The 19,753-nt window shown below is 34.5% G+C and overlaps 2 protein-coding genes across 2 annotated transcripts; both read right to left on the bottom strand.

Moving 5' to 3' along the window:
* Positions 1-10,370: 10,370 nt before the first annotated feature.
* LOC128158762 (uncharacterized) lies at positions 10,371-12,860 on the bottom strand. Its single transcript, XM_052821719.1, has 2 exons — positions 12,806-12,860; positions 10,371-12,381 (listed from the first exon to the last, which is right to left on the bottom strand). Exon 2 carries the CDS (start codon positions 12,372-12,374, stop codon positions 10,710-10,712), a length of 1,665 nt encoding a protein of 554 aa, XP_052677679.1. The 5' UTR covers positions 12,375-12,381; positions 12,806-12,860; the 3' UTR covers positions 10,371-10,709.
* A 998-nt stretch (positions 12,861-13,858) lies between these two features.
* LOC128158784 (glutathione S-transferase 1-like) lies at positions 13,859-18,169 on the bottom strand. Its single transcript, XM_052821742.1, has 5 exons — positions 17,798-18,169; positions 16,321-16,416; positions 15,590-15,705; positions 15,228-15,332; positions 13,859-14,432 (listed from the first exon to the last, which is right to left on the bottom strand). Exons 1-5 carry the CDS (start codon positions 17,928-17,930, stop codon positions 14,268-14,270), a joined length of 615 nt encoding a protein of 204 aa, XP_052677702.1. The 5' UTR covers positions 17,931-18,169; the 3' UTR covers positions 13,859-14,267.
* Positions 18,170-19,753: the final 1,584 nt, after the last annotated feature.

Genomic DNA, 19,753 nt, shown 5'->3' with positions numbered 1-19,753 from the left:
CAGTTTTACTGCATAGGCATAACTATCACAAGCAACTACCCTACTCTTTATTTTATATTACAATATGGGATGAAAATGTGAGTATGTGAGAAGTGAGAGAGTAAATGTTTCATAAAATGATTTATATATTTAACCTTTGTTTACAATAGAAAAAAAAAATGTTGCGACGGGTGTGGTAGATGTACATCAACGCAGTGTGACGTCTCCAGCCCCTCCATCATCAGAATCCACCTCATCTGTAGTTGTAAGGGAAGTGTCCGACAGCACAATGCTTGGTGGTGGTTCTCTTTTCTGTAGCTTAACATTCCAGGTGACTGGGGAGGACCAATTAAACATTTATACACTGTACACTGTTCCTAGAGGTGAAAAAACTTAAATAAACCTGTCAGAAAATTGATTACAATCCTTTCAGAGTTAAATTTGTATCTGTTTATTTTTATTTTTTTAGTTTGATTTCCACCATTAACTAAGAAGTAAATGTGTTAAGTGCTCAATAATCCGTTTTGATGCAATTGTTAATCAATTAGTTAACAAAACTTTTTAAACGTCGTTTTATTTCATATTAATCGGTGTTAATCGGTGTTGTCATTATTCATATACTTTATACCCCACACCTCTTTAAAGTCGCGGAAGTGCATGTGACAACCAGCGTAAATAACCACAATATGTAAATTCACACTGTCAGTCTGTGGTTCTTTCTTTCTACATAAACATTGTTACTTTTTAAATTTCTATAACATAGTATTTGCCCGCTTTTTATAAAACACAGAGATGGGAAATACTCTTTGATAGAATTTAATGTTCACTATACATTTACAATATATATGGAAGTTAAAACACATAATATGAAATCTACATACAATGGTATAATGTATTCGCTCTCGCCATCTCCAAACTCGCCTACCCAGAGACCGAACTGACCACAAAACAGGATTTTGACAAAATAGGCAAATCGTATGAGACTTATTGATATAATGTATCGTTCTTCTCACTTTAAGGTACCAAATATACAATGTTAATACAACCAGAAGTAAATCACTATTTAGCGTGTATATAGGAGAAATAAAATTGATAATGTTCCCAAAATATTTCATGCACCTACACCAATTTTTGAAGTAATATCTTCTGCGCGAAATTCATAAAAGAGAAGTGTACCAATTTATGTTTTAAAATATCAAAAACAAGTTTCACATGCACTCTGCAGAACATTCTTTTAACGTTAATATTGATTGGTCATTGTTCAAAGATATTTAAATCTGACATTTTCACAGGAAAAACAGAAATGTAATTGAAGCCATTTCGTCAGGAGCAAGTAATATTAATTCTGTCAAAGTCGTGGCCGCCCTTGCAGTGAATGACATGGCCTTCCTCTGTGTCCTTGAAATCGTCAACATGACCTTGGACTGGTTTGGAGATCGTGTCGGAGTAAATGGACTCTCGTTTCAGGTTTTATTATGTTAAATAAAATAAATCGTTAGTTTTCGATGGAATATCATTATTATATTTAATGTGATAAATAAAATGATACTAAGTATTTGAATCTAAAGATAAAAAAAAAGTGTTAAAAGTAGAAAAAAAACTCATGCTTTGGTTTAGATAACCTTAATATCCGAAATATATAAACCAACCAAAAGACATTTAACCTAAAGATTATGTGTACATGTATGCAATTTTATCAAATTATTCCTAACTGTTTCTTTATGATACATGTAATGTTATGTAACAAAAGATCCCAAGGTGTATACAATTTGTTTCGTTGGCAGCTAATATGTTCCTATGTGTTTTACCCAATCGCTTATTTCATGGGGCAAGACGTTTCTGACTGTCGTAAAGTGGCCGAGCTTGTTGGCATCAACACTTTCACCAACAAGTTTCTAGCCTACAAAGAATTGTCCATTCTCATCGCCAATAAAAAGAATTTCACGGACTACACCGCTCAGTGGAACTCGTCATCGGACTGGTACTATCAGGGAGACGATATAGTGCTGCAATATGTCAATCAAACGCTGAAGAAAGGAATCATTTCGGTAAAATAATCAGAGTTGCCTCCCTTTAGTAAATTTATTAATTTTGTAAACGCTCGTAATTGTTTTTCTTGACAATTTATAGCACTCTTATTGAGGTCTCTTAATTAAAGTGTGTGCTTGTGAATTTCTCTCATTTTTGATTTTTAATTTTTTTTTTATATTTCGTTTTGTTTAAAACTTTCCTAGCATACAGGATTTAAATATCATAATTATGCAATGGCAACTAAACTTTTAATATTTATGACTATTAATATATTCAAATTAAAATTAAGTCGTTCGGGATTGTTAATTGTATATCTGAAAGAAAGTCAATTAATTGTGATGATTTGTCAGGCATGACTGTAAAATCGTTATTTTATCGATAAATAGTGTATTTTACACTGTAGGACAAATCTGAGGTGATAGCCACCTACGCATTATGCGGTTTTTCAAACATCGGATCTATGGTGATATTTCTGGGTGGGATGTCGGCACTGGTCCCCTCACGGCGGGGGGATTTGGCGCAGATTGTCGTGAGAGCCATGGTGGCTGGAAACGTTGCGTGTTTCCTAACAGGGTGTATAGCAGGTCAGTACATTGTATATATGGGTCTGTAAAATGCTCCTTCCTTTATTTTTAGGTTTTTAAAGAACAAAACAGAAGTAATCAACTTTGTCATTTATTGTGAATTTGTTTTAAATAGTGTATTTAAAATACTGAAAAACTGAAAAAAAGTCGTTGTTGCATGATCTGAAAATAGAATTGTGTCATCTGTACATAGAATCTGGTTACCAAATTCAGAATATTGATAAGTTGACTCTTTTACAGGTCTACTTTATAAAGACTACAACACATAGAAAAATGTGGAAGAAAAAGAGTAAAGATAACATAATGCAGCGAGGGGATTATTCTGTAGTAAAAGTTAGAAAATATAAAACCATTTTTCACGTAACACTGAAGCAAAAAGAATGATCATTCAACAGTAGATCTACATGAATGTACATGAAGTTATCAATTTGTGTGTGTTCGAGAAAGTGCTAGCTACAGGTATATCTTTAAAGGTCATATGAAACGATTTTTAACACTATGATTTTCTTTCATGAATATAAAGCTTGGTATAAACAAATGTTAAAATACATGACGTAAGATTTTTTTGCCTTTGCATTACATAGAAATAACCGTGAAAACTGAGCACCTGAAAAAATTCTTGCCCGCTTATCGTTCTTGATTTTGTGGATTTATGACGTCACAAAGACCCACCGATGTAAACAATGCATTAAAACTAGTGTAATTTTACAGTAGTTTATCGATTAAATTTTAGTAATTTTTGCATATATGAACGTGTCTTTCTTTTCAAAAGATCATTTGATTTCGTAGTAGCCTACAGTTGACTTAGTTTTAATTGGTCGTTAATGAATAAATCTAATATCAGCTTCTCACAAAAGTAAAATCATGATGAAGATCCCGTACTGAAGTGAAAATTTAACGAAAGAAATGCTCCAACATTTACAGCTGATTAATGAATTATCCTTATCCTTTTGAAATAGAAACATCATTTTTTTCTTCGGTACGTATAATGATTGAGCTACATTTAAAGGGAATTAAAGCATTTAAATTGATTTGATTTATTTTGTCACATAAAAAAGTATATAAGGCAGGCCAATGAAAATGTTTGAGGCATTGTGTACATAGTTTGTATTTAAGAGCTGCTATAAAATACCGCAAAATTATTCTTAAATTTTATTTCGAAATAATATAAATTTCTGACTTATTGATATATACATGTAGCAATATCTTTAGAAAATACTTTGTGTACACGTGTATTAACGTTTTATTAAATTAGATCGCGGAAATATGGCATTTAAGGATTTAGAATTGTATCGGTAAAATAAATCGGTTGTTTGATAAAAATAGTTGTGAACGAATGCGAAGATAATCAACAGATTTTATTTAGAACAAGCATCAATAATGATAAAAAAAAACCGAAAGAAAACATTGCGGAAGAAAGTGAGATAAAAGGGATCTGTGAGTAAACACCGCACATACATGTTTTAAAATCAAAACACGGCACATTCAAGTACACGTTTCAAAAACAAAACATTTGAAGAAATTTTTCTTAGACTAAAAATAATTAAATGGTAACATATTTGTGAATTTGAAAGTGAAACAAACAATATAATCGTGAAGCGAATGAGGCACAATGAGGCCTACAAGTTGTTTAGAAAAAAAATCTTAATGAATTGCATGAACGTGCAAATGGGAAAAAACGATCAGACTTATTTTTGAGTTTGTCAATTTCATTAAAAAGATCGAAATAAAACATATAAAAATGCTTATATTTAAATTTAGCTGCAGGACTGTAGCTCCCGGTCTGAAAAAATTCGGATGGACGACCTGGGAGCTACAGTGCCTCCCATAGTAAAAAACTGCAATTTACGGCGCACAAAAAATTGCGCTAGTTTTGGACTTATTAACCTTATTTTCATACAAATTCTGTAAAAATAATAAGTACCATTAAATTCTTCAGCAAATTTACTACTGATATCGTCACTACACTTGCCTCATATCTTCTCTTAAACATGATAACCGACCTCGGAAAAAGAAGGATGCTAATTTACGTCGAGATCGAGAGTCGCCATTTTTAAATGTAAACAAACTTGCACCTCTTTAATTTACAGGGCTGGTGATGGTGTTTAAAAGACTATCAGAAGTAAGTGAAGTGACGATATCTGTAGTAAAATGTCCGAGGAATTTTTTGGGATCAAAGATTTGTACAGAATTTGTATGAAAATAAGGTTAATAAGTCCAAAACTAGCGCAATTTTTTGTGCGCCGTAAATTGCAGTTTTTTACTATGGGAGGCACTGTAGCTCCCAGGTCGTCCATCCGAATTTTTTCAGACCGGGAGCTACAGTCCTGCAGCTAATTAAAATTATATTATACTTGCATGTGGATCTATAAAGAGAATCATTTATTCTCCCTGCAGTCTTGAAACTGAATATCATTATGTACACGCTGTTACATGTAAATAAAAACGCACACGATTTCATTTCTTGAGAGAAAAAATACTGACGTGGTTGATTATTGTATAATTATACAAGTTTTTATATAAGATAGTATTTTTTTTCGTTTAAAATGCTGCAAAATGACATGGATATTTGTATTCACAACATAGCTTTATAAGGCGATTGGGTCTTACTGACGTCATAAGCAAGGGAGGTAAGCCGCGTAAGTCAATGTTCCTTTTCCCGATTAAGTAATTTTGATCGACTGTGGCGCTCACATTTTGCATAAAATATCCAAAAAACAATGTCAGTCTTATTAAATAGGCACTTATGAACTCATTCCCGTATATAACTCAATATGGTCAGGATATCGTTTCATATGACCTTTAAGAATTATTTGACAATGTGTTTGTTTGTCTTTTTTGATTAATTGGTATTAAAACTAAAAAATTCGAGTCTATTATTTTAATAAAGTAGTATAGATTTAAAGAATTCCAAAACATGTGTTTGACACTCTCTAACAAAATAATTCGCATTAACCACATTCGATATTTACCGGGACGGTGTCGGCGGTCGAATATGAAAATTAATATATTTGCATCACAAAGGAAGGATGCAAATCTTTTTAATATGTAAAGTTATTAAATAGACAGCTTATATTTTTCGATATGTAAAATTTGTATAATACATTTATTTAATTGCCACGCCCACCAAAGATAAATTGACCTATTTCTCGATGATTTTAATAAAGTTGTCACGTGTTTTGGTCATTCTATACATTTTATAGCTTTATTGGTTTAAGGTATATGTGATTTAAGGAGGCCGATGGGGGAGGGGGTTGTGTGGAAAAAATACAGTAGAAAAAACATTTTAACCATATGTAGTTTACAACGTTTTTAGGAAATCGACCGTATGGCTCTTTTTAGGTGCCATTTCGAAATACAGGTACTTTTACAATAGGAATGCATAGGAAATTATCATTTTTAATTCGAAGCAGATTTAAAAAAAAATACTCTCAAATTGTAATATGTGATAAGTAATATTATTTTCTACCTTATATATTAAAAGTACTAAATTCTACCGTCTGGTTTTTAGTGGGGGCCATCTCAAAATATTTTATTTCAAATAAAAACTTTCCGTAAATTTTTTTATGTGTATTTTGTTTATTGTATTCAATTTTTTAAATGGTCTCGAAAAAAAATTCATTAAAAGTATAAATACATTGTATTTTACTAGATTGCGCAAAAACATGCGCAATGAAAACTAAAGTCGGACTTCCTAAGGTGTCATTAAGGCAATGTTAGTACATGTACCAAGCGCCGATGAAGATTCTTAATTCTACTCAGGCACGAAGTATCAGAGGGCTGGGGTGGTGGATTGGGCTGGCCCCCCAATTTTTGTGACAGCAAACATTTTTCTTAAATTTACATATGAAAAATTGAAATATCATGAGTCCCCCCCCCCTACCACGTTTAGGGAGTATGTTAAAAAATGAAATGGAAATAGGGAAATACGAGTAAAATCGAAGTAAAAAATTGATATATTTACACTTTCAACTGTCTTTGTCTGTGATAACATTACAAATCAATTTTGAACCCTAAAAACGAATAACATCAAAAAATATGAGTGACACAAAATGGGCGTGTCTTATAGCAACACCGAAAAACGGTATTGGCTGCACGGCGCGCGTAATAATACATTGCATGTGCTAAATAAAAAAAGTAGTGGTTTTGAAATGTTTTCTTTTCGCACACAAAATAAATGAAAATTAAAATGAGCATGTAAAGGTTACCATTTAAAATAAAATTTATAGAAAAATATCTTAATATGCAATTTAAACATTTTATATAAACGAGCCGTCTGCTGATGAATAGATTTCTTATAATGATCGCCTGCTGATCACTTCATTTTTTATTTCGATCGAATGCAGCCACCTTGAACGACGATATATCAGATGCGGTAAAATATGGCGATTTTGAAGAATTTAGTGGGGATAATTATGAAGCCCTCCTGTCAGAATTAAAATTAGAAGGTTTTGATTCTGATTTTGACAATTTTCTATCCGAAATGGTCGTTTCGGACATCGATATAACTTTAACCCAACAGGCATTTGCCGATTTGAAAAAATCCGATCATCCCGGGTTGCCAGCCCCAGAAACGCCAACAAGTACTCGTTTTGCCAAGCTTTCCGACGACGAAATTAAAGGATTTCAGGAACTCACACAATCAAATGCTACAAAACATAGCACCAAATGGGGTATAAAGATTCTTACAGGTACGCTTCTTTTTTCTAAAAAAGTAAATATTAGTAAGCAGCAATTAAACGCAAACAAAAACAGCCCATATTATGCAGTTACAGTTTTTTCTCAAATAACTGTCAAAACATGGATATCATTGTGCGTTTTCTATTACAGATTGGCATATTGAAACGTTTGGGGTCCCTCTAGATCTGGCTGAGATTTGCGAGGAGGATCTGGCGAAAAAACTCAGTCGCTTTTACTGTGAAGCAAAACCCCGAAACCCGAAAAAGGAGCATACCTCCGAATATCATAAAAATACAATGAAAGCAATCAGAGCCGCCATAAACAGGCATTTATCCGACATCGGTCGAAATATAGACATTGTAAACGATAAGGCGTTCAAAACTGCAAATAAAAGTTTGACCGGTCTCATGAAGCATAGAATGGTCACTGGAACTTCTCACCCTACCACTCATAAGGAGATCATTCACAAATCAGATTTACAGAAAATTTCTGCTTACCTGGAGAGTGCATATTCTTCTCCAGTCAATTTGCGACTTGCAATGTGGTACATCATCGCAATACATTTTGTGTCTCGGGGTCTTGAATTCCATCATCAGCTTCGGGTAGATTCCTTCGATTTCAAAGTTGACGAAGAAGGCTCCATATATGCTTGTTTGAAGCATGAATACAAAACAAAAAAACTATCAAGGTGGCATTCACAAACTTGAAGCACTGAACGACAAAAGAATGTATGAAACTGGAAACGAAACTTGTCCTGTGAAGATGTTGAAGTTCTTCTTGTCTAAAACGGACCCAAATGCGTCTCATCTTTTCAATAAATGCGTTAAAGATGCCATTTCTTACCCAAAAGATTGCAACACATGGTACACAGCCGATCCAATGAAAAAGCGATCATATGTTAATTTCCTTCCGGATATTTGCAAGGCCGCCGGGTGCAAACGTTACACAGCTCACTGTCTAAGAGCGACAGCAATTCAGGCCATGAACGACGCTGGATTTGAAGCAAGACACATCATGTACTTCTCCGGGCATCGCAACGAAGCTTCCATACGTAGCTATAATCGTGAACTGTCTTCTACCCCACAAAAAAGTGCGAGTGCAACTTTATCTACAATAACCACAGCAAGTGTCAAAATAAATGATCCATCTGAAGATTCATGTGTAATTTCCGGCCAACAATCACAGAATCTTCAAATCGTTTACTATAATTCTGTAAATTCCAACTTACCTGTCAAAAATGAACTTAATTGTTCCACCATGTCCGACTCGAGCATTAAATCTGGAGTTTTGAATAACTCCCGCTTTGAGAACTGTTCCATTACCATCAAGTACAATCTCGACTGAGGTGTAGATCGACCGCCTTACCGCGCAGGAGGAAAGTACCTTCCGCTATCGCGAAATAAACACTCTAGTTATTTACTATTTTGCAATTACACACATTTTTTTAAAAATCAAATGATATTTGATTTGGTATTTTGTTGTATCGACTTAATAAATTTGCAAATTTGACTCTTCAATACATGTCTGTGAGTTTTCATGTACAACACACGTGTGATGCAAGTGTCAAATGACGTATTCCTGGGGCGCCAGTGGGGTTTGCATAATTATACGAATTAAAACAACGGTAAAAATGTTATAATTATTAGATCTTTAATCGTGCACATTAGAAATAATATAAATATAAGTAATAAGGAATCATTCTTTGAATATTATGAGGTGATAATTTCGGTCGGAGCGTGGTCAAATCTATCATAAAGCCCTTCGGGCTTTATTTGATTTGACCACGCCCCGACCGAAATTATCACCTCATAATAATTTCGGTCGGAGCGTGGTCAAATCTATCATAAAGCCCTTCGGGCTTTATTTGATTTGACCACGCCCCGACCGAAATTATCACCTCATAATACTCAAAGAATGATTCCTTATTCCTTATATACTACGCTTCCCCCCACCCCACCCCTACAAATTACGATTTGGGGAAGGAACCTTTTTTTAAGAGATCCAGGATTTTTTGGAGGAGTCTGCCCCCCCCCTTTCAAAAACAAAGCCACGTGCCTGCTAGTACAGTTATTGCTGAAATCAAAGAGATGCCGCAAACCTTATTCTCCAATATTCCACGAACGTCATCAATAAAATACCAGATCTTGAACATAGTTATACCAATCTCAGGCACGTAGCATCGTTTTTGAAAGTGGGGGGGGGGGGGGGGGAGCCAGACTCATCCAAAAAATCTTGACAAGCAAAAAAAAAAAAAAAAAAAGGAAATAAGACTTTCCCAAAATCTTAAAAATCCTAATCCGTGGGGGGGAGGGGGGGGGGAAGGGGGGGGGGGCTGGCATAGTAAGTGGCATAACTTCAATTTCAATCCTAATTTCCTGAATCCCGAGTTGATCATGAGTTATAAATTATAAACTTTGTATCAAAAATAAACAGAGATGACACGGATTAGTGTCATTTACAGCGCCGCGTTTGATTTTCAACAACTACACTTGGTATTCCAAGACACCCCCAACAAATTTTGTCTCCAGCCCCTCAATTATCAGTGAGAATGATGTAAGGGGTCAAGTTTAGTAGAGTACTATGTTTGGTTGTGGCTCCCTTTTTTCGGCTCAATATTTCATGTGACTGTCAATTAGACATTAATTGTATTGTAGGTAAATAAAAAAAACCAAAACGAGCCTTTCAGAAAATTGGTTATGTTCATTTCAGATTTTAATTGTTATTTGTTATAATTTCTATAGATTTATATACATGTATAACATTGTCTGAGAAGTAAAATGACTGTGTAAAGTGTTAGTCAATCCGTTTTGTTGCAATAATTGATTAGAGAGTTCACAAGACTATTCAAAAGTTATTTCACCTCATTTAATTAATTAAATCAGTGTTGTCATTATTCTTATACTTCATACACACGCGTCTTTGAAGTCGCAAAAGTGCACGTAACAACGGGCGTAAATAACCACAATATGTAAGTTCACACTGTCAGTCTGTGGTTCATTCTTTCTACATGAACATTGTTACTTTTGAATTTCTATAACACTATTTACCCGCTTTTCCAAAAAATTAAAAAAGAGGGTGGGGGATACTGTTTGACAGAATATCACATTCACTACACAATGTACAATGTACGGTATATGGTACATTTACATGTAGTTACCGGTATTACACATGATATGAATTCTGAGTCCAGTGGTACAATGTATCTTTAAAACACACTTTTAATTGGTTCAAAACAATCTAGGACATTGGCAAATTCCATCTAAAATAATACCAGTATACACTATTTACAACCACATTTTACTGATTAAAACATGAATGAACATATTAATTACATGTAAGTATGATGAAATTCATATTGTATCTTATTGAATTATTAAGTGAAAAGTTAAGGAAATGGCAGTCACGTTTGTTGGCATCAATCACAAATTACAGTATTTATTTTGAGTATTTGATTTTCTTTACGTTGCCTTTGTAGAATTCGCACAAAAACAGATTGCCATTATTGTCCGCACATAAACCATAAGGATCCTTCAGATCACAGTTATCGATGTAACGGAGAAACTGTCCATTTTGATCCAGGATGTGGATACAATGGTTGTCACTGTCTGCTGTCAGGATACGACTCTGACTGTCTGTTATGATACCAAAAGGTTTAAATGATATGTTCTTGGTAACTGAGGGATGACCGGTGTACCTCCATTTGAGTTTCCCATCCTGATTAACCACCACTACAGCACGATCCTCCCAGTCAGCTACACATATGTCATGGTTTCTGTTCTCAGTGATGTATTTAGTATTAAAATTCCCTGAGTACAGAGGTTTACCTTTATCATCAAATTGAATTGTTTGTTTCTCTGTGGATCCAGAGTAACGGACAACTCTGAATTGAGTTCCATCATCACTGTACATGGTAACCAGGAGATCACCAGTAGAGGTGACACACAGCTGACTAGGCAGCCTTCCCCGTAATCTGATCAACTCTTCTGTCTGTCCATTCCTTTCTTTATTCACTGTCCTTGTTGCCCCACAAGTAAACAGTAGATGCCCATCACTGTCTACAGCTATATCATTGGGGTATTTACCTGATTTGTTCTTGATTGTCTGAAGGAGTAAACCTTTAGTGTTGAAGCATTTAATATCATTGGTCTCTCCACTTGTCCATATGCTACCATCATTTAGACAGGTCACATTGCGTAGTTTTTCATGCCCAGTCTGTATTGTGGCAACAAGCTCGGGTTCATCCAGTAGTTCTCTGACTGAAGTGGTAGGTTGGTTCAATGACAAGTTTCTTCCTTCAGTAGCAGTAGATAACGGGGTGATCTGTCCAAACAAACTATACAGCTTCTCGTGGTCTATCGGTTTTGGAATGAATTTTGGCAGTGGTACCTCAATCTTGGGTGGAAGCTTGCTGAACTCTCTGATCTTAGAGTTGTATTTAATGGCAGGAGATACTTCGGTGGATTTCTCAATTTCTTTAATGGCCAGTAGTGTTTGCTTTATGAGAGACTGTATCTGTTTGATTTCATCCAAATGTTTCTGTAAAATGTCTCTGTGTTTCACTTTTATCTTGTTTATTTCAGTTTTCATTTTGTTGATGATGATGTCAACTTCTCTGTGCCATTGCTCTCCTTGTTTGGACATTGTTGTTGTAAGTTTTTCATATCCTCCATCCAGGTTGGCAAGCTGATTTTCCAGGTCGCGTGCAATTTCTTCATATGTAGGAGAAATAGTGTTTACTAACTCTTCTGTATCCTTTTCAATATTTTCTGTCTGTGCCTTGTAAACAGTTGATATATCTACGAAAATATGTCCCCTGTGTTGTTCAGATGCAGTACAATAAGAACAAACCAAAATGTTGTTGCAATCTTTGCACTGAAATTCACAATTTTTGTGTGGATGTATTTCACATTTTGGATAAATGAGAGTTGATCTACGTTTTTGAAAAGGGACTATTTTATGTTTGTCATATCCATCAGAGATGTGATCTACTACACAGGGCTTACAGAGGTTGACATGACAAAAGTCACAGTAGCTGTGGACTATGGCGGTCTCACAAAGGTCACATCGGTGCACATCCTGGGCAGTAGTACGGGGATCCATAGTTGATCTACAAATAAAAATATATGAAGGTTGTGACTAAGTTTGTATGTAGATGGTGTACATAAAGATGTGTACTTTGATGAAAAAAGTATATAGCCGGATAGTGATGTTTTTTTGTTTTTAAATTAAAAAAGTCCCGTCCTTGTATTTGTTGCAAAGAAAATCTTTGTGAGCGTATGCCAACACACTTTACTAGTAAATATTTAATAAAACACAATCAACCCGTATTTATTATTTGCGTCCAAAAAATATTTATTTCAAAATTAAAAATATATACAATACAGTTGCATCAGAAGTGAAAGTAGTTTTAGAGTAGAAGTAAGGTATAAGGCCTTTTCCAAATATTGCTAAACATATATTTGATAGCAATTTTATAAACAACTCTCGACGCATGGCGAGTTGATGGAGAAATTCAAAAGAGGAATACATACCTTGCTCAAATCTATCTACCCACTCCATAAAACATGGCTGTACGGAATGAGTCACCTGGCAACGTTAATTCACTCGAGTTACCTCCCGTACCTCATATATTGAGTATTCTAATTTTCGTAATTTCACTGTTAAAAGAAAACTCTGTTAATAACCTTCCACTACTAATAATAATGAGTTGAGATCTTAAACTTACTTATACTAATAAACTTATTTGATTCTGCCATTTTGTAAATCTATTTTCAATGGTTTAGATCCATTGCCAGTCTGTAAAAATATACGACGGTTTATAATATAATTATTTATATTCATATGTACCTCAACAGCTTCGGTCATGATCATCGATGTATGGAGAATCGAGATGCTATGTGGATAACATGGACACGTTTTGCTTAATAAGGAATAGGTACTATTTGAAAAACACAATTGTTGATTAAAACCTAAGAAATTCAATCTTTGATTTTTTTTATTCTACCGACTTTAAAGTATATTCTCTTAATTATGTACAACACAATAAAAAGCTATCTATTAAGTGAGTTTTGCATTTTCATATTTCAAAGTGCGCTCCTCTCATACCCACACCAAGGGAAAAATCAATTGATGAAATATATCTTATTGTGTATATGGGATATAACAAGTTAGTTAAATCCTACTCCGAGCCAAGAAGGCGTAAGTGGACGGTGGTTATCTCCGGTTTACGCAGTGCTTCAGGGGATGAGAGACAAGGAGACACCAGTATATCGCAGGTTAACCCACACCGTACGCCTGTACCCAGTGGCAGCTGGGTGGACTGAGACAGTGTAGATAAAGTGATTTGTCTGCAGATATTACGTACAAAAGCAAGTGACCAACGTGCGACTCGAACTAACGACTAACGCCGGTCACGTATTGTATGTATTTCTGCAGTTGTTACTTTCATACCCACATGAATCACCAAAGAAAGCATTTTATTGTTTAAATAATACGCGAAAAAAAGGAGTTTTCGGACGACTGCTATATATTTGAAAAAATGTGGTTCGGGATTAAAATTTATTCTTAAAAGTAGCAAAAAGCAACTAATAAATTGAAAAGTCGTTTCCGTCAATTTTATTTAAATTTTATGAAATATAGTACCATGAATATACAACTGCGTAACCTTAACATATAAATAATTAATATCATAAAACAATATCTGGCGCTGTATACATGTAGATTGTATGTCAGGGTAGGGCAGCAGAGTTGATCACGTTTCACAATACCATGTATATTAGAAAACATCAATGCTCAAAATCAAACTGGTAAATACAAGTATGTATAGATTTTATGACTGTGAACGTCTTTGATGATGATGTTTTCGAAATACCGTAACCGGTTACTACACTGTTTGACGTCGGATAAATGTACCAACTTAACTGAGCCGAATCAAAAAGTGAAGTTCTTTCACTTGTCTACAAAATATTGGATACATGCATATGGAAAAAACTCTCAGAACAGGGTGACCGGTCGATTTTCTAGATATTTCTTTATGTTTGGTGTGCTCGCCACCTTCTGCCTGTGCGTCTGAAGTTGTGGAAAGTTCTTGATGAGATCTGGATAATCTCGCGTATGAATCTCCATGACGTCATATACGGCGAGATCACCCAATGTTAACTAAAAATATGAAAATAGATTCTGGACTTTATTATATTACAAGTTTAGATTGTTTAAATTCAAAAAATCTACAAGATAAACATTGACATTTTAAGAAATTGATTGATTTTGATTAATTATTGTTTTCTCGAAAACCTTTCGCACAAAATTACAACTTCTTTTTTAATAATTGCAGCGTTTATAGAATATGGATTTGTAACTTTGTCATTATATAAGCATTTTTTTTAAATTTTTTTCTTTTTTTACTTAAACGCATTTAATAGCCGGGTAAAGTAAATTATCTAGATACATCTTTTCTGCACGTTTAATTGCATCCAAAAAATTTGCTAGAGTTATCTCTCTTTGTCAAGTTTTGGCTTACTTTGATAAAAATAGAATAACTTAAAGTCTTGACAACACCCCCCCCCCCCCTCCCACACGGTCAAAACTCGATAATATTTGATAAATTATCAATATTCTTTGATTGGATGCACAATCGTAAATATATTCAAAATGCATAACACAATAAGCCAGTATTAATGTGATTTGCATACATGTACAGTAATATTAACGTTCGAGGTTTTCAAGAATTGTTGGGTTTTTTCATGTCCATGGATATCTGTATTGTATCACACAATGAAGAAAATTAGCTACGTACAAATACCGCGGGTTTATGACACCAAAGCCATGCCCTAATACTGGGGCAAGCTTAAACAAATGTATTGTGAAAAATGAGACTAAGATCAAATTTGCATACATTTGTCAATGTGCATGTTATGAAAATAAATTTATGAAGCATATGTTTAAAAATCATACTCCGTCTCCAACCATATATCCTGAAGAATTGGAACCCACTGTGTCCTGGAAAATTTTCCAAAACTTTGGGACGATTTCTTCAACCAACTTCTTCTGTAGCTCAGCCTTTAAAAAGATAAACAGAGATCACACCTTCAGAATAAGCACCATTTTTTAGATAATCATTGGAAAACCTTTTGATGGTATGATATTGTGTACATGAAAACTTTAAATATCAAGAATTTTGGTATGGCTTAAGGCTTGAAATTCGCAAAATTAAACAACTAAATCTTCAAAGAAATTAATTTCAAACACACATCGTTTACATAATCAACATTTTGTGGGTGTGTGTGTGTGTGGAGGGGGGAGGGGGTTAAAATTACTTTTTTGGTCTCATCCGGTTCTCGGAAGACCTTCACCCATTCCGCTCGCAAGTCTTCTGTCGTCTGGACGATGACATCGCACTGCGCTTGCTCCAAATTAGTTTTCCCACTAAGACCTAAACGAGGATGTTATCCATATTGAATTACCGGTATGTTAATACACTAAAATGAAATAATATAGTTGTCGACATCGGGGAAAATGGGGGGAGGTGGGAGGGCGAAGCCCTCCTCAGTTAACGTGGTTAAAATTTCACTTAACTACGTCTTTAAATCCAGGAAAAATTAACCTGAGCAGTATCAATTCTAAAACGTGTTTAAATTTTACACTGCACCGCCGTGAACCTGTCACCCCTTTTTATGACCTTATACCCCCCCCCCCCCCCCCCCACAAAAAATTAGAATTTTGAGAACTGACGAAAATGGATTTTTTATTCGGAAAATTAAACTGAGCTGTACCATTCTAAAACTAGTTACAAAATTAATACAATGTACTGCGATTAACCTTACAACCCCCCAACCCCACCCCACCCCACCCCCACTCCCCCGCCCCCACCCTGCTGCACATTGAGTTTGTTTTCCACACTTACGAACAAGCATATTTACATGAATGTATGAACAGACGTAAAAAAAAAAAGAAAAAAAAGAACTCCACATCTACAAAACGCCTCTACCGTGTATATAACAAAACTTTGAAATACGTTCACTTCATAATTTTCAAAATTCTTTCTCACCAAATTCTCGAGCCAGAAACCTTGCTATCGCTAGACTTTGGGGTAAAGTGGCTGTGTCGTCTATCGTTAGAATGGGTAGCTGCCCCTGAGGCGTTTCTAAAAAATAAATGAAACAACACCATGCATTAGGTACATTTTATATATGCACATATACATGAATGTTTGGCTTTCATACATTCCTATAAATTGTGCTCTAATAAATAATACGATCTTCACGGAAATTTTAACGGGCCGCACGTTTGTTCCGTTTATCATTAATTGGTAAAAATGAATGTCAGTCGGTAAAAGTCATATTTTTTCTCTCGAATTTAAAATTTAAAAAAATAAAAAATGTTGTTCCTGTATATACATGTAAGTTGATGAATATAAATACTTATGATTCATAATTTTAGAATAAAAAGTGGTTTAGTGGGTTATTTTTTTTTTACAAAAAAAGGGGGGGGGGCAGTGCACCTGCACCAAGAGAATAGAATCTGAAAGGGTAATCGACACATTTATATCCTTCTTACATGTAGGTGGGTTCTTCAGACTTTAGAAGATTAAAAAAAAAATTGGCATGTCCATGTGTTTAAGTAGGAGTGAATCACAAAAATGTTATTTCAAATATTTCTTTTCCTTTTTTTGTCATCAATTAATTTTACATGTATATACATTTACGTCATCAGTGGTATGTGTAGCTGTGGGAGAAATGATAATTGTGCTTTAAATTTACTACTTCGTTTAGCATGCACACTACAGTCATTAATTTACGGTGCATGGTTTCGTACATATAGGTGCCTTGCTCGATCTTCTTTTTTAAGAAAAGAAAAATTTTTACCCAAAGACTATCAGTCATTCGAAATATCGATATTATCATTGATGATTCCCCCCCCCTTTCATTCTCTTTCATCTTGCACCAGGTGCTACTTGTAGCGTGCAATCAATCGAACCATGAAATTAAAACGTTTTGAAAAATTAATTTTCGTTTCTCATTCATCAATGGATTCGATGCATGGTTAAATCCAATTAGTCAACAATTCTGTTTGTAGAGGAATTCTTATCACATGAAGAAATTCGCGCTTTATCGTAATCAATCATATACGTTTTAATGTTAAATACAAAAATGATAATTAACATAATTCAATGTTAAAATTTCTACGTAATTACAAATAATGAATGTACATATATATTCTATGGATATAACAATGAGTATTCTACTTGTGTACAAATTTCAAGCTTTATATAAATTATATTCACAAATAGTATTCTCGTGATATGAACGATATTTTTTTCTCAGACTAAATGACAAAACGAACAATAATCATCATCTGAATAATTTAATATGCGGGCGTTTGAACTGCACAATATCTGTACGAATCCCTCCCCTCCACCCGCTTAAGAAATATGAAGAAATGTAACTGAAAAATGGTTGTATGCACAGAAATATGAGGTTAGGTATTTTACAACGTCGGGTGTCTTTAATTATGTGAGAACTTACTTGGTTTAAGCGCTGGCCAATCTTCGCGTTTAATTCTGTCGTCTGCGTACTGTACGCCAGCGGCGGCAAACAGCAGACGTGAAATCTCCGCTCTTCCTCGAATGTCAAAATACGTCAGTTTGTAATTCTTCATGTTGATTCCAAAACACAAAATAAGACACACAGCCGCATAAAAATGAATGATATTGAATATATGAGTTACCTGTCGATATTTATATGTTACAGGTGTAATTAGCCTTCAAATAACTTGATAATGGGACATAGGTTACGTGTTAGCGACATTCCTTGCAGAGATATTCGTTACCTGATGGCATGACCCTTACAGGTTTTTATTTACAAATTATGGAGGCTCTCCGCGGGTCCCTAAAAGATAACCACCCACCCAAGAGGATGATAAAATAAATTCGTGACTTCATTTTCGTAAATGACGTGCAAGATAATGCGCTTCCGGTTGTGATTTTTCTCTTAGTGAGTTTGTCTCTTAATACATCCGGCACAAAGTACAGTTGTTGAATTAAAGAAAATTCTCCCTTGAACATCTTATTAAATCCGATGTTAGAAAGTTTATCGGACGCAGATAGCACTATTGACACTGCAAGCTTTATCAAAGCCATTAAGAAAATCTTGTCCGCAACAACGGCAAACAAATCGACACACTTGAAACCTTTCACGGGATTCTTCAATTTGTCCGAGGCCATCTCTATATTATTATATTGTTGCCAGCCATTAATTGCACAGCGAATTAAAAATTCCATATGTAAATTTACATTTGATCTTACTTTTTCTTACATTGTAACGGGATTATCTACACGTTATTGTCAAAATCAACAGGAAAATATGCTAAAAATGGTCACGATTTTGGTCAAATTTGATTTTTCTATTTTTATCGTTCACAGTGCTTATTTAAGTAACTAAAGGCATTCCTAATAATCAACCAAAATTTGAGAGCTATGGGCAATATACAGAACTCAGAATTTTTATTATGTAAACAAAGCTTGTGCCACGTTTTTGTGAACATTGAATGAATAATAAAACACATGTACCGTTAAAAGTTCTTTTCCAAGCTGGTCTTTTTTTCTGCTGCATATTTAGTTTTTTTTATTTACATTAATGAATATTGTTATGCGGGATAAATATTTACCCCGTTTAATTTAGAATACGCCCCTTTCGCCATCCTTGTCAGTGGGCGAAATTTAGACTGACCGAATACTCATGTCTCAAATTATCTCTCTCTAATAAACAAAACTTTGTCTGGGCGAATTCAAGACGGGGCGAAACCGTTTGCAAGTGAAGAAGGCCGAAAATAACACGGGGCGAAAACCGTAGTTCCTTGCATTTGGCACATTCATTTTAAGTCTAAACCTGGAAAATTCAAAATGTAAACAAAAACTTGACGTCTGAGCTTTGTTTACATATATGTACATGTAACAAAGAATTGTGAGCTCTGCATGACGACTGACGCTCAAATTTTGAGTGAGCATTAGAAATGCCTTACTGAGGCATTTTAAACATCAAAAACGGAAAAATAAATTTTGACCAAAATCGTGACCATGCCTCTTTAAATGTTCGGCTTTATTTTTCCAAATCAAAATCCTTATAAGACGGTCAATATTTTTTTCATCAGAATTACATGTACATGTACATGTAGAAACATTATGCATATAAAACATCTTTTTTCGGTTCGTTTGGACTTGTTTTCTTAAGATTTGTAGACTTTCAAATACTTTCGTCTTTGTGGGCGTGAAACTGTCTTCTTAATTCTTTCTTTTTAGAGTATCATATTGTACTCTAACTTAATGCTTAGTGACCTAATAATTCAATCACACACCTAACCTCTTCTTTGCATGCGTGTTTAGGCGCCATTTATTTCTCTTGTTCTCTCAACATGTTGTATCAAATGTTTGTGTTGCAATACTATAATTATACGATACTAAATGTTTACAATGTACATAGCAT

Source organism: Crassostrea angulata, chromosome 8 (assembly GCF_025612915.1).
Source record: "Crassostrea angulata isolate pt1a10 chromosome 8, ASM2561291v2, whole genome shotgun sequence".
Lineage (NCBI taxonomy): Eukaryota > Metazoa > Mollusca > Bivalvia > Ostreida > Ostreidae > Magallana > Magallana angulata.
Note: the sequence above shows the minus strand (reverse complement) of the source record. Positions and strands in the feature narration are given on the sequence as shown.

Bases quoted from the DNA above. Each gene is read 5' to 3' on its own strand.
- LOC128158762 (XM_052821719.1), bottom strand. From the start codon at position 12,374: ATGGATCCCCGTACTACTGCCCAGGATGTGCACCGATGTGACCTTTGT.
- LOC128158784 (XM_052821742.1), bottom strand. From the start codon at position 17,930: ATGAAGAATTACAAACTGACGTATTTTGACATTCGAGGAAGAGCGGAG. The intron at 15,706-16,320 runs GTGAGAAAGAAT...ATCCTCGTTTAG, and splicing joins GTTTCTGGCTCGAGAATTTG to GTCTTAGTGGGAAAACTAAT. The intron at 15,333-15,589 runs GTAATTTTAACC...ATCTTTTTAAAG, and splicing joins AACCGGATGAGACCAAAAAA to GCTGAGCTACAGAAGAAGTT.